The following is a 12,166-nucleotide window of genomic DNA, read 5'->3' as shown; positions in this document are numbered from 1 at the left end:
ACACCTGAGATAGCAGGTCAGGACGTGAAATACTTGTCTGAAAGTCTCAGTGTAGGAGAAACAGTGAAGAAACTGGGGATTTTGGTGTAGAATTGGAAGAGTGTAATAACCATTTCTAGATATCAGAAATGCTAGTGAGTAAAGAAGTACTACATTTAAGAAGAACTAGGACCTCAAGGCAGAATTAATTTGTTTGTGTAACAGCTGTTCGGTGGTGTGCTGTAACAGATGCTGCTGCAGCAGCAACCAGATTGCTACCATACTTACTCTGCTCCAGCTACCACTCCAAGACGTGTGCCTTAATCTGTTGAGTCCTAACAACAAGCCATTATTAAGTGCTGTTACTGGTGTTTTTCCCCTTGGGGAGTAGAGTGGTGAACAAGGTTATGTTAGCTTTTTGTCACTGTAACCAGACTACCTGACAAGGACGACTTAGAGGAGGAAAAGTTTATTTGGCTCTCAGTTTCAGAGGTCTCAGTCCATAGATGACCAACTCCCTTGCTCTGGGCCCCAGGTCAGGTAACACATCATGGTGGGAGGGTGAGGTTGAGAAAAACTGCTCAGTTCCTGGCACCTGGCAGCAGAGCCACGGGGCTGTAGGCAAGATGCACCCTGCCCGGGTTCCTCCCAGAGACCCTACTCCTCCAGCCATGCCCAACCTGCCTATGGCTCCCTCTCAGTCAGCCTATTCAAACTAGGTTGGACCAACTAGGATACAGCTCTCACAGTCTGGTCCTTTCACCTCTGCATGTTCCTGCATTAACACAGGGGCTTCTGGAGGACTCCTCATGTCCTAACCATAATAAAAGTGAATGAGTTTCTGCCCTCAGAAAACTTCTAGCTGAGTAAGGCTGACAGTCTCAGAGCAGCCGTCCCAGAATAGAGTGAGAAGACTGATGAGCGTATGCAAGGTACTGAGGATGCATCTAAGAGCATCTAATCCAGGCCAAGGGGACCAGTGCCACCCCCGAAGTGACTCTGAGCTGAAGCCCAAATGCTGAGCAAAATGGTGGATGGAAACAGCCATGTGAAGGCCCAAAGGCAGGCAGGGGAGAAGGCAGTGTAAGATGGCAGGGAAGAAAAAGGCAGACCTGTCCAGCAGGGGAACCACTGTCTTAGGAGGAACATCCCAGGAAACTGTTCCGGGCACCTGACGGGGGAGGGGTTGAAGGGCCAAGCTTCCTGCCCACTCATGCTCTGAGTGCCCTCTTCAGGAACCAGAGCAAGTCTATGGCCTTCAGCACTCTGAGCCCACTGCCGTGCTGCTTCCTTCCTTCATTAGTGTGTCATGGAACACGTCTGTGCTGCAGGCACTGAGCTTCTGAGCACATGCAGGTCACCAGGACTTGCGTTCAAGTGACAAAATGACCCTCAAAACGAGCAAGTCATGCACAGAAACATGAACTCACATCCCAGGGAAGGTCCTCCCTCTTTCTGTCGGTGACCAGATGGAGAACAGTTCAGTTATGAGGTACAGTTAGCTTTTAGTCATTCAGTCTTCTAGATATGGAACTCCTTTGTCTTAACAATAGTTTTGTTTTAAAATAGAAACCCTGATAAACGTGTGTCCGGACAAAGGTGGATGTGTGAGGACCCAAGCTCCTATTTGTAGCGTTAGGTCAGGGCTGGAATAGTGTGCCCAGGCCGGTACCCAGAGACCTCATGGAAAGGGGCTGCACTTGAGAGATGGCTCCGGGAGCCCAGAGGAGGGGAAAGTCAGGGATTGCTTCCATTTTCTCTGTGTTCTCTCCCGATTTCTTATTTGCTTTTTTGAAATTCTGAAGCACCCAATGGCTTGGGAGACTGAGGCAGGAGGATCGTCAGTTCAAGGCCAGTCTCAGCTACTTAGTGAGACCCTCAGCAGGACCCTGTCTCAAACTAAAATATTAAAAAAAAACAGGGGAGCTGGGGATGTGGCTCAGAGATTAAGTGCCCCTGGGTTCAATTCTTAGTATCAAAAAAAAAAAAAAAATTGGTAGCAACTTAGATGGAAAGCCAGAATCTGAATTTGGGTCTATTAGCCTTTGGCCCACAATTCTTGGTCATGTAGCTCTGGTGAAAGGGCCCTGGAATAGCAGTTTCCCTGTCTTCCCTTCCCCTCTCTTCCTTCAACTTTCACATCCCCTTTTTCATCTGGATAGTTGTCTGCCATGAAATGATCTTAACCCCTAGAGAGTGGAAAGAACATTAATGAACAAGTTTTAACAAAGAAGCAAAGAGCAAGCACTGCACCAGCACCTGAGAACTGGATCCACGACTAAGGGTGAGCTGGAGAGAAGCTCCCGGGATCCAGGAATCCTGGTTTTGCCTGGTGTCCAGACTTGGGATCATTTTCAGTAGCAGAGTTCGCTTCATTTGAGATAAGCTTACAATCTCAACATTTTTTCTAACCCAAAAGTTATATGATGGCTTCATAATGAACATGCACTGTGACTAGATTATGTCTATCTTGTGATTTTAAATTTGCTCTCTAAAATGCACATATTTCTATTGTTTGACCATGTACCTACTTTGTATTGCATTTCATTTAAAAAGTTATGATTACTTGGCATTTCTAACCCTGTCCCTTTTAAGGAAAAGGTCCATATTTAAAATTTTTTAAACAATTTTTTTAAGTTGTAGATGGACTCAATACCTTTATTTTATTTATTTTTATGTGGTGCTGGGAATTGATCCCAGTACCTTATAAATGCGAGGCAAGCGCTCTGCCACTCAGCCACGACCCAGCCCCTAAATCCTCCTCCTTACCCAGGTTCATTTCACTTTTGTCTTCTTTTCAGGTAACTCTTCGGTAACCCTTTTTTTTTTTTTTTTTTTTTTTTTTTTTTTTTGCGGTACTGGGGATCAAACTCAGGGCCTTATGCTTGCAAGGCAAGCACTCTACCAGCTGAGCTATCTCCGCAGCCCCGGTAACCCATTTTGATTGAACAACTTTATAAAGCTGATGGAATTTTGACCATTTCAGCAATGTTTATTAAGCATCCTTATTTTCACTGTACCCAGGATTTCATTTGAATTACTAAGTAGGTTTATTATTCTGTCCCCACCCAGACCCCGCATAAAAGCTTAAAATGAACTTCTTGCCTATAATTCTCTTAAATGAAATAACAAGTGTTGAATTAAATATTGATTTTTAAAATTCTTATCACAAAGATGATTTTTAAATTTCTTCTTGCCTTTATTTCAATTCATTTCTATGTAATTATCACAATAAATTTTTTTAATTCAAATTTAAAATTTTTTAGTATTAGGCATTGTATAATTCTGCACAGTTCTGCTTGAATTTTAAGCAAGTGTTTTTATCAGGATGTATATTTTTTAAATATTATTTTAACTATTTTGGTTTGAAATTTAAAAATTTAAAAAGTACAAGTTAGGTCATAACAATTTTAGTATGAAAAACACTATTATTCATTTTTACCTTCCATTCTGTTATACTGAGAATTGAGTTGAATTTTTTTGTCTTTCATTTCCCAGAATGTTGTAAAAGTTGTCCTGAGGAAGGAAACATTTTCCCCCTTTACCAGTGCTACTGGCTACAGCTATTTAAGTAACATTATTCTAGTGGGTGCAGTGGCACCTGCTGCAGCCCCAGCGACTCCAGAGGATTGCAACTTTAAGGCTAGCAAACTGCCACCCCCCCCAAGAAAAAAGAGATGGAGGGATGGAAAGTATTTACATTTGATTTTTTTCCCCAACCAGTTTGCAGATTATAAAATCTGCTTATAAAATTTAAAAATCAGACAAAACCCATTTCATAACAACTTAGTTAATTAATTTAAAAAATGCTCCCCTAACAACAGAAGGTACTTTCTACATGCATATACATTATTCCATTTGTAGTAAGATTATTTTGGCATTAGGTATTGAATCCAGGAGCACTTAACCACTGAGCCACATCCCCAGCCCTTTTTATTTTAATTTTTAAATTTCGAGACATGATTTCTCTAAGTTGCCTGGGGCCTCTCTAAGTTGCTGAGTCTGGCTTTGAACTTGGGATCCTTGTTTCAGCCTCCTAAGTCGCTGGGATTATAGGTGTGTGCCACTAAAATAATATTATTTTAGTAATAGTTTTATTTAAGATAAATTGAGCTCAAACATTTCATCTTGAAGTTAAGCTTTCTTGCACAGGACTGTTTGAAATAATATGTGTAAATTACTTAATAAAGTTTCTCAGTAGTTCCTCTATGTATTAAAAATATACTCATATAATCTTTAAAAAATTGTAATGAGCCACAGTTATTTCCAATTCACCTCCTTACCCTATAATTTCAATGTGTAGTTAAATATTAGTATCTAAAGATAAAGTGACTAATTTGGGCATTTAAAGTCATTCTCCTCTCCTAAGATCTTATTAAAAGAGAATTTTGAAACAAAGTCATGGGAGAATTATTTAATCATTTGGAAAATCAGGACATTAGAAGAATGCTGCTTTCATTTATTTTTAAAAAATTGGGGACAGTACTGAGGATTGAAGCCAGGGCCTCCCATGTGCTGGCCGATATTGTTACCACTGGCCCCAGCCCTCCACCTCTTATCAACCAGTGGCCTATGGAGGCCTGCCGCAGTGCAGATCACCCCTTACTCCAAACCGAGACACCTGCTGGTGGCGTGGTTCCTGTAGACCCGAAAAGGCGAAGCCCCAGGCCCAGGCCCCACCCTCGGGCTGGAGTGCAGCAGAATCCTTCTCACGCTGCTGCCCGGCCTGCTCTCCCATTCCCAGCACCCCCAGTAACACAAACCTGCGGCATTTAAGTGCCTGGAAATTCCTCGCTAGACTCTACCAAGGTGGTTTAATCCCTCCAAGTGGTGAACATGTCACTTTTGACAGACAGAATTCACCACTGGATGCCTGTTTGTGAGTTGGCCATGTTCACTTTAGTTAGGCCCTCCATCATCTGTGACTTTCAGGGTCCTTGTCACTGCCTGCCTATGTCTGATTTATTTCCATCTTGTGGGACGTTTGCCACGTCAGCAGTCTCACATCGCCCTCCTGTCTCATCACTGCCATCCCTGTGCAGATGTTTCGCAGGAGCCATTAGTGAAAGACCGTGGAAGAGCTCCTCCAGGGGCCCGTTGCACAGGGGAGGTGACACGTAGTTTTAAGTCGTTAACAGTGTGGAAAAAAAGTGATTTTTAAATGGAGATCTAATCAAAAGGGGAGACACATGTGAGCTGACATTGAACCTTCACAAATGAATTAAAATTATTCTCTGAGTGTTTGACAGACTTGTGAGTCACAGGGTAGATTTTGTTTGTTTACTCTTTAAGATGCCAGGAACTAGAGTGTTGGCATGGAGCAATTCTAATTGCCATCTTGACATGGTTATGTCAGAAATGGGGAGACTTAATTACCATGTGGGTGCTCCCAATTAGAGCTTTCTCACCATATTCTAGGCACAGGTTGGCATCTGTGATTACATTTGTGCAAGCAAATAAAAAAGAATTTCATTCACAAACTGAAATAGAATTCACAGAAGCTTGTCTCTAAAACTGGACAAATCTGTAATTGACAAGTAGCTCATTTGTTTTCTGTGAACTAGAAAACCCAAGCTTCTAAATCACATATGTGATCAAACTTGTTCAATTATAGTATTTATAGATTCTCAACTATTTTACCTTGATTTGTTGCTGAGCCAGGATTTTGATTTCATGAAGAAGCTGGAGAGAGGTATCATTTGGTAAAACAAACTCAAAAAGAGTAAAGTGCAATCAGATCCTCATGGATATCCATTGCTTATCACACCTACTGTCTCCTAGATGCCTACTATGAGCAGGGCTGCATTCTTCTCTGTTATGTTATATTAACAAAATCCTACAATCAGTTATTATTATCTGCATTTCACAGATGAAGATGAGCCATTAAATACCATACCCCAAATCACACAGCAGGAAAGTTTTTGAGCTACCTAAGTGTTCTGATCAGAAAAATAAGAACCTGACATTCTTAGATCATTCATTTAAATTATCATCAGTATTATAAAGAATAGATGGGTTTTCTTAGTAGCAGGGAGTTAGGAATTTGACCCCAGCCCAGACAGGCAGAGATGTGTGCAGGCCTATGTTCAGTTTGGGTGTTGGAGAGCCATAGGTGAGGTCGAGTGGGAAGGGGCCATGTTTGGCAGCTTTGGAACACAAGTTTGTATTAGCTGGTTGCCGCTTCTCGGGCTCGTCCACCAGAGAAGCACAAACTGCTCTTGTACGTGTGGGGATGTCTTCTGTCACAACTTTCAGTTGCAAATGATAGAACTGCACTCAAAATAGCGTAGGAAAGGTAGGGAGGAGGTAGGTGGTCGAATAACGGGGACCTTCAGGGGTACAGTAGCTTTAGGCACAGCTCTTATTAGGAACGGGCTCTCCCACCCATTTCCCAGGAAAGGCAGGAGACTGCTTGTCCTGCAGCTCTAAACATGTCCTCTCAGGCCATGTGACTCCAGTGGAAATTCATTTGTTATTTGGGGCAAAAAGTCTTGGAGATACACTATCTTGGGAACCCATCACAGTGGTGGTCTGTCTCGTCCTTGCCTGGCGAGTAGGGTAGGGGATGAGGTGCTGGCACTGGACTAGCTTTGCTCCACCATAGGAAGAGGGCCTTTGGCAAAGGAAGGAGCAGGACAGTTTCTAGGCCCAAGGAACAGCTGACCTTGAAGGGATATGTAGTCCAGTTCAAGTCATGATCTCCTTGAAATTCATAAAACTGTGACTACTGTGTTTGTAATAATGATCTTTAAATGTCCTGTGTTAGAGATTGAGTTTCCCCAGGAAGTAGACTCTGAGGGTGAAATCTGAATTCAGGAGGTTTATGAGGAATGCTCTGGGGACCCTGAGGGGTGCCGGAGCAGGATTGAACACACAGGTCACAGGTGCACCGGAGGCCCAGCTGACCCACCAGAAGCTGGGGCGCTCCTAGGAGATGTCCCAGATTGACCTTTGTACGTCCACACAGGCAGGACAGGTGTGGGCATTTCCGGGAGAGGGAGGGAGTGATGAGCAGAGTCTCTGCAGACAGTGGAGGAGATTTCCTTACCAAAATGGAGGGCGGTTTTACTGCATCTTCCGTTGCTTCATCTTAGAGTAAAATTAACTCCAGGAAATGTGTTAGGTTTTTTGTCATTTTTAATGCTCTCCTGCATGTCCCTGTGCTGTTGACCAGAAGGTACCAGTTTGAGGGTGCCCGCAGTGGTGCTGGGACCCGTCACAGGGGAGTGAGCAGGTAGACACAGTGGGGAAGAAACTAGAGCACAGGAGCGACTCAGGCCTGCAGCGATCACTAGGAGTCCAGAAAGGAGAGTGCACCTCACCAGAGGCCTCCCAGCCCCCACCACCTGTCTGATCCTGGAGACCTCTGGAGGGTGGTTAGAGCCATCCAGGCCTGTAAAGGTTCCCGCCCAGTTCCAGCCCTTTCCTCTGTCCTTCTGATACCGGTGACAAGTTCTGCTCCTCCTAATGTTGAAGATTGAACACTAGAGAAGCATGCCAAGGCAAGCATATTAAGCAGGTTTTATTTAAAGGTAATAATACAGACTTCTCCCTTCTCCCAGCAGGAAGAAGGGGGCCATGACTGATGTTCTAAAAGTCCCAAGAAGTGTGCTCACCCTACATCTTTTATAGGTTAACGTCTCTTTTGTTCTCCAGTTCTCTCCCCCATTATCTCTCCTTCCTGCCTAGGCCTGGTTTTTCATTAAGTGAGAAACCATGGGCGGGGGGAGGGCCAGGGTGATTCAGGCAGATAAGGGCCCAGGGGGCTCCAATTAGCAGCTCCTTGCTTGCAGTCCTTGATAAAGGCAGGTAAATTTGGTGACATTCCATTCTTCCAGGGGCAGTCTCCAACTTCCAGAGGCAGATGGTTTTATGGCCTCCATTTCCTCGATTTGACCCGATCCCCTATTTCTACACTAACTACCTGTTCTTAATTCTGGCTTCACTTCTGCTGGGTTAGAGGTCATTGGCCACTGGTATATGCTATGCCTTCAGCCCAGGTGACGGGAGAACTAGAACTTGGAGCAAGAACTCCGTTCCAACTGGACAGGAGGGGCTGAGCTGCCGCTGTGTGTGGAGAGCAGCCGCTAGAGCCACCAGAGCAGTGTGGCTGCTTGGGCTTGGCTGGCTCGGGCAGAGGGTCTCAGCTGGCTTGTTTTGATGCTGCTTGAGCCTGTTGACCTGCTGGAACTGTGATTGCTTCATTTCTTCAGTCAGGTGTTAGGAATGGTTCTTCTTCCTTTTAATTTTGACTGAGGGCAGTTCCCAGAGAGGAAGGAAGTGATGCCTCTGCGGACTGAGTGGGACACTTAGGCATGTAACCTGAGCGCGGACAGTCTTCCTGAGCTGGAGAGCGTGTTTCTGTGGCACAGACAGATGCCTCTCTCCCAGCTTCCCCTGGAGATTCTGAACTGAAAGGAGAAAATGCAGATTCCCTTCTGAATAATTTTCCCTCTGATTGAGCTTCCGCTTATTAAAGGTGACTTTTACTAATGAGCTATGAAAAGATGTAAACATTTAAACATTCTTGGTTGAAAGTGTCTTAATTCACCTAGGAACAAATACATACTAAATGCCAGTTGTGTGCAAGGCCTGTCAGTGAACAAGATGTGTGAAAGTGGCTTCTCTCACTCAGGGAGGCCAACAGTAGACACTGTAGTGAGTAAGTCGTGCACTCTTAGAAGTCAGTCGTGCTCTGAAAGAGATGTAGACCAGGGGAAATGCCATTGGCCAGGGATCTGGCGTGGAGTTTGGTCAGGGAGTCCCCATTAAGAAGGTGACATCTGAGCAAGGATGCAAAGGACATGAGAGTTGGCTCTGTGGGGTCCATTGGAGCCATCTGGGAGGAGGTGGCAGTGCAGCCTCAGGGCTGAGTGGGGAGGAGGAGCCGGGGAGCCGGGTACTCTGGGTTCCTGTGGCACATGGGTGGCTGCGTCTGGGCACCTGGGGCAGTTCACCTGGAGTCCCTTTTCTCTCACTATTTTAATTGTGAAACAAACAAAAAACAATGTACACTCTGTCATTTATTCTTTTGAATGGAGCCTGGATCCCAACACCAGAGCAACAAAGTACACTCAGCAAATCCCTCCTGTTTGGTCTCCTCCCAGTCAGTTCTGATTTGGACACTTTGTGAGGAGTCTGGACTTGGGTTGAACACTTACAGTTGCAAATCATTAGAAATTTTTTAAAAGATATCTGATCCCTATCAAAACAAATCAGGGTTTTTGGATATCAGAAATATTGTGTATGCCAGTTTGACACATCTAAAAAGTAGAAACAGTGGAGTCCTAACTTAGTAATAATGATTACAATTCAGATTGCATGTAAGGCCATGCCAGATATTACTACCCACTTTCTGCAAAGACCAGTTACAAGTCATAAATTCTATTCTCTTTCCTTACATCATATCAAATTTCATAAATATTCATGAATGTAGATTTTAGCAAAATAAAGTAGAACTTCATCCAGTTGTTCTGAGGGTTGTCCAAGACATTTTGGGTGGGCTAGGGAATTGTTGGTTGCCTGGAGGGATGCTCTTATCATAGCTGGATGAGGCCATGCATCCTACTCAGTCTGAGAGCCTGGGGCCATGGCTACCTGCTCAGGCCTGCAGGGCGACCTCAGGTGTCTAGTCTGTCAGAGCCCCAGTTCCCCTCAGCCTGGGCTGTGGTAGGGGTGAGTGGTGGTTGCCTAAAGGCTTGGCAACTTGTTTACTATGGCCCTACCACTCTACGTGGGTAAGACCAGCATTGAGAAAGAGCCCAGTTCCGGATGAGTGGGAGGGCCCAGAGGGATGGCACAGAGAAAAGTTCAGATGTGCATGTTTTGGGGTTGCTTTCCTCCAAAGAATATACGTGCCATCTCTACACTTAATCTGTATTTAATTGATCGTATTTTAAGATTTGATATATACTGTGATTTATTATACTTGGAAGGTATGGGGAGCTATCCTGGGGGCCTTCTCCATGCTAGGCAGCATGCCAGTAATTTACTGCAGCAGGTAATTTCCTCGCAACTTGGTAAGGGAGGTAGTGGTGTTTTCTATTTATAGGTGCCAAGAGGGCCAAAGTGGGTAACTTAGACAAGACCATAGACCCAAGGAGTGTCAGGGATCTTGTCATTTTGTCTCAAACAGGAAGCTTGACTTGTCTTTTAAAAATAATAGTGTAAACAAATTCTGAAATAACCAGAAATACTTTTTTTTTTCTAATTTTTTTTTCCTGGGGAGAGAAGAAATAATGCATTATTTACATTCCATTTTCCCTGAGTGTTCCAAGTAATTCCGTATCTTCCTGCATTAGCACTCCTTCATGTTATTGAGGACAAAGAAGCAGGTGGTGTGATCTGCCTTTACAGAAGGCCAATAGAGAGGTTGGGAAGCTAAGAATAAATGGTTTAGAAATGTTTCATTTGTATTCTCATATAAAACAAGTTAGATTTCATACGGCCATTGCTTAGATGTTGCCAGTTAGTGAGGTGACTGTCGGGAGGTCAGCGTGCGCTGCCTGGTCGTTCCTCTTGCCTGTATCCGTTTTCATGGGCTTCATGGAGGTGCAGATGCTGCATTTTCGTCCACAGTAATGCTTCTGTGTGTATTTCGTCTGATCTGTTAGAAGTTTTAATTTGAGAAGGCAGCCTAGTGAAATTTTCATGCCTCTTTTTACTTTAACTGATAGAATCTTAAGAAGATTCAAGAAATGGAAAAGAGTGACGAATCCAGCACAGAGCTAGAAGAGCTGAAAAACGCTGACTGGGTAAGAGAGCGTGATACACTTTCTGATCAGGTAGTGTCTCAAAACGGTGTGACTTTACATATAACTTATTAAGGATTGTAGTATGAATTGATATTGTATCAATTTGAATACTTGGTTTAACACAAGGAAACATCTTTTCCCATTTTAAAAAGCTTTCTTATTTATTAGAGCCACCCTCCATGTCTCTAGGAATTTTGGTATTTTAAAATGCTAACATTTCTAATTCTGTTAACACCTTGATGTATGCTTTTGTGTACTCAAAGTCAAACCTGTTAGGTTAGGTGCAAAACTAGCGGTGCAGTGCGCTCATTGTCTAGCAGACGGGCTGCAGCATGAGCAGCGTGGGCTCTGCCTCACTGAGCTCAGGGCGGAAGGTCGACGCGCAGGGCCAGTGATGGCGTGCGCAAGGGACGTGTCCCCAGCCTCTGCTGGCCTGGTGCCAGATACCAGTGACGCAGCCTGGGGTCCCCGCCCCCGTGTAAGACTTCGGCTGGGCTGGACAACGTGGAGACAGCAAGTGCCCTGAAGTATCCACAGTGGGCTCTGTCCAGGTGTCAGGGGAGGCCTGTTTTAGAATTCTGACTTTTTTGAGCAAGACTTTAAACCCAGGTGCCTCAATGGTGAGTGCTTATGGCTTCTTGGCTGACTTTGTCTTTTTAATATCCTAAAAATGTAATTTTTAGAATAGTTTTTGTTTGGTTTACTTAGCATTTTATACTCCAGGTTTTTCCTCTATTCTGCATGACTATGACTTTTCAGAGGAAACTAGTGAATTTATTTATTGATGCCTCTCAACCTGTGGTTCTTTCAGGCCCGGTTCTGGGTCCAGGTGATGAGGGATTTGCGAAATGGGGTAAAACTGAAGAAGGTCCAGGAGCGGCAGTACAACCCACTGCCCATCGAGTACCAGCTGACCCCCTACGAGATGCTGATGGATGACATTCGGTGTAGAAGGTACACCCTGCGGAAGGTGATGGTGAGTGACCACAGCCAAGAGTGCTCTCAGATGGTCATGTGATGACGGTGTTTGTCGAAATGACCTACTTGTTGTATTTTTTAAAGTATTTCTTTTTATAAAAGTAATACTTGATCATCAGAAGGAAGTTAAAGCTTGTAATTACACAAGCAAAGAGGAACTTTGTTATGTGGGTGGATAGCCCTCAGTCTTTTCTCTGTGATTTCATTTTGATAAAATGGGCTAATTTCATTTGTTGCCAGTTATTTTTGTTTGACACATTGTGAATATTTTTTCCTGTAATTTTAGTCACCATTACCCTTTCTGAGTGACTCTGTCTTTTGTAGCTATGGCTAAACCAGAGACCATCAGTCTCTGGATGGACCCATGTCCTGTTTGTGTGTCCTTAGATGAAAGTCATCTTGAACAGCCAGAATGAAATCCTTGGGTTCAGTCCAGCTCACCAGCATGCTGGGCA

General features: G+C 44.1%; 1 protein-coding gene across 4 annotated transcripts in view; it reads left to right on the top strand.

Moving 5' to 3' along the window:
- Spire1 (spire type actin nucleation factor 1) overlaps positions 1–12,166 on the top strand; it is a 145,618-nt gene that overhangs the window by 86,646 nt on the left and 46,806 nt on the right. For all 4 annotated transcript variants that reach the window (XM_047526255.1, XM_047526256.1, XM_047526254.1 and 1 more), the window contains exons 5-6: positions 10,656–10,733; positions 11,545–11,709. In XM_047526255.1, the coding sequence (XP_047382211.1) occupies positions 10,656–10,733; positions 11,545–11,709 (243 nt within the window). The remainder of the gene's footprint in view (positions 1–10,655; positions 10,734–11,544; positions 11,710–12,166) is intronic.

This window comes from Sciurus carolinensis, chromosome 15 (assembly GCF_902686445.1).
Source record: "Sciurus carolinensis chromosome 15, mSciCar1.2, whole genome shotgun sequence".
NCBI lineage: Eukaryota > Metazoa > Chordata > Mammalia > Rodentia > Sciuridae > Sciurus > Sciurus carolinensis.
Note: the sequence above shows the minus strand (reverse complement) of the source record. Positions and strands in the feature narration are given on the sequence as shown.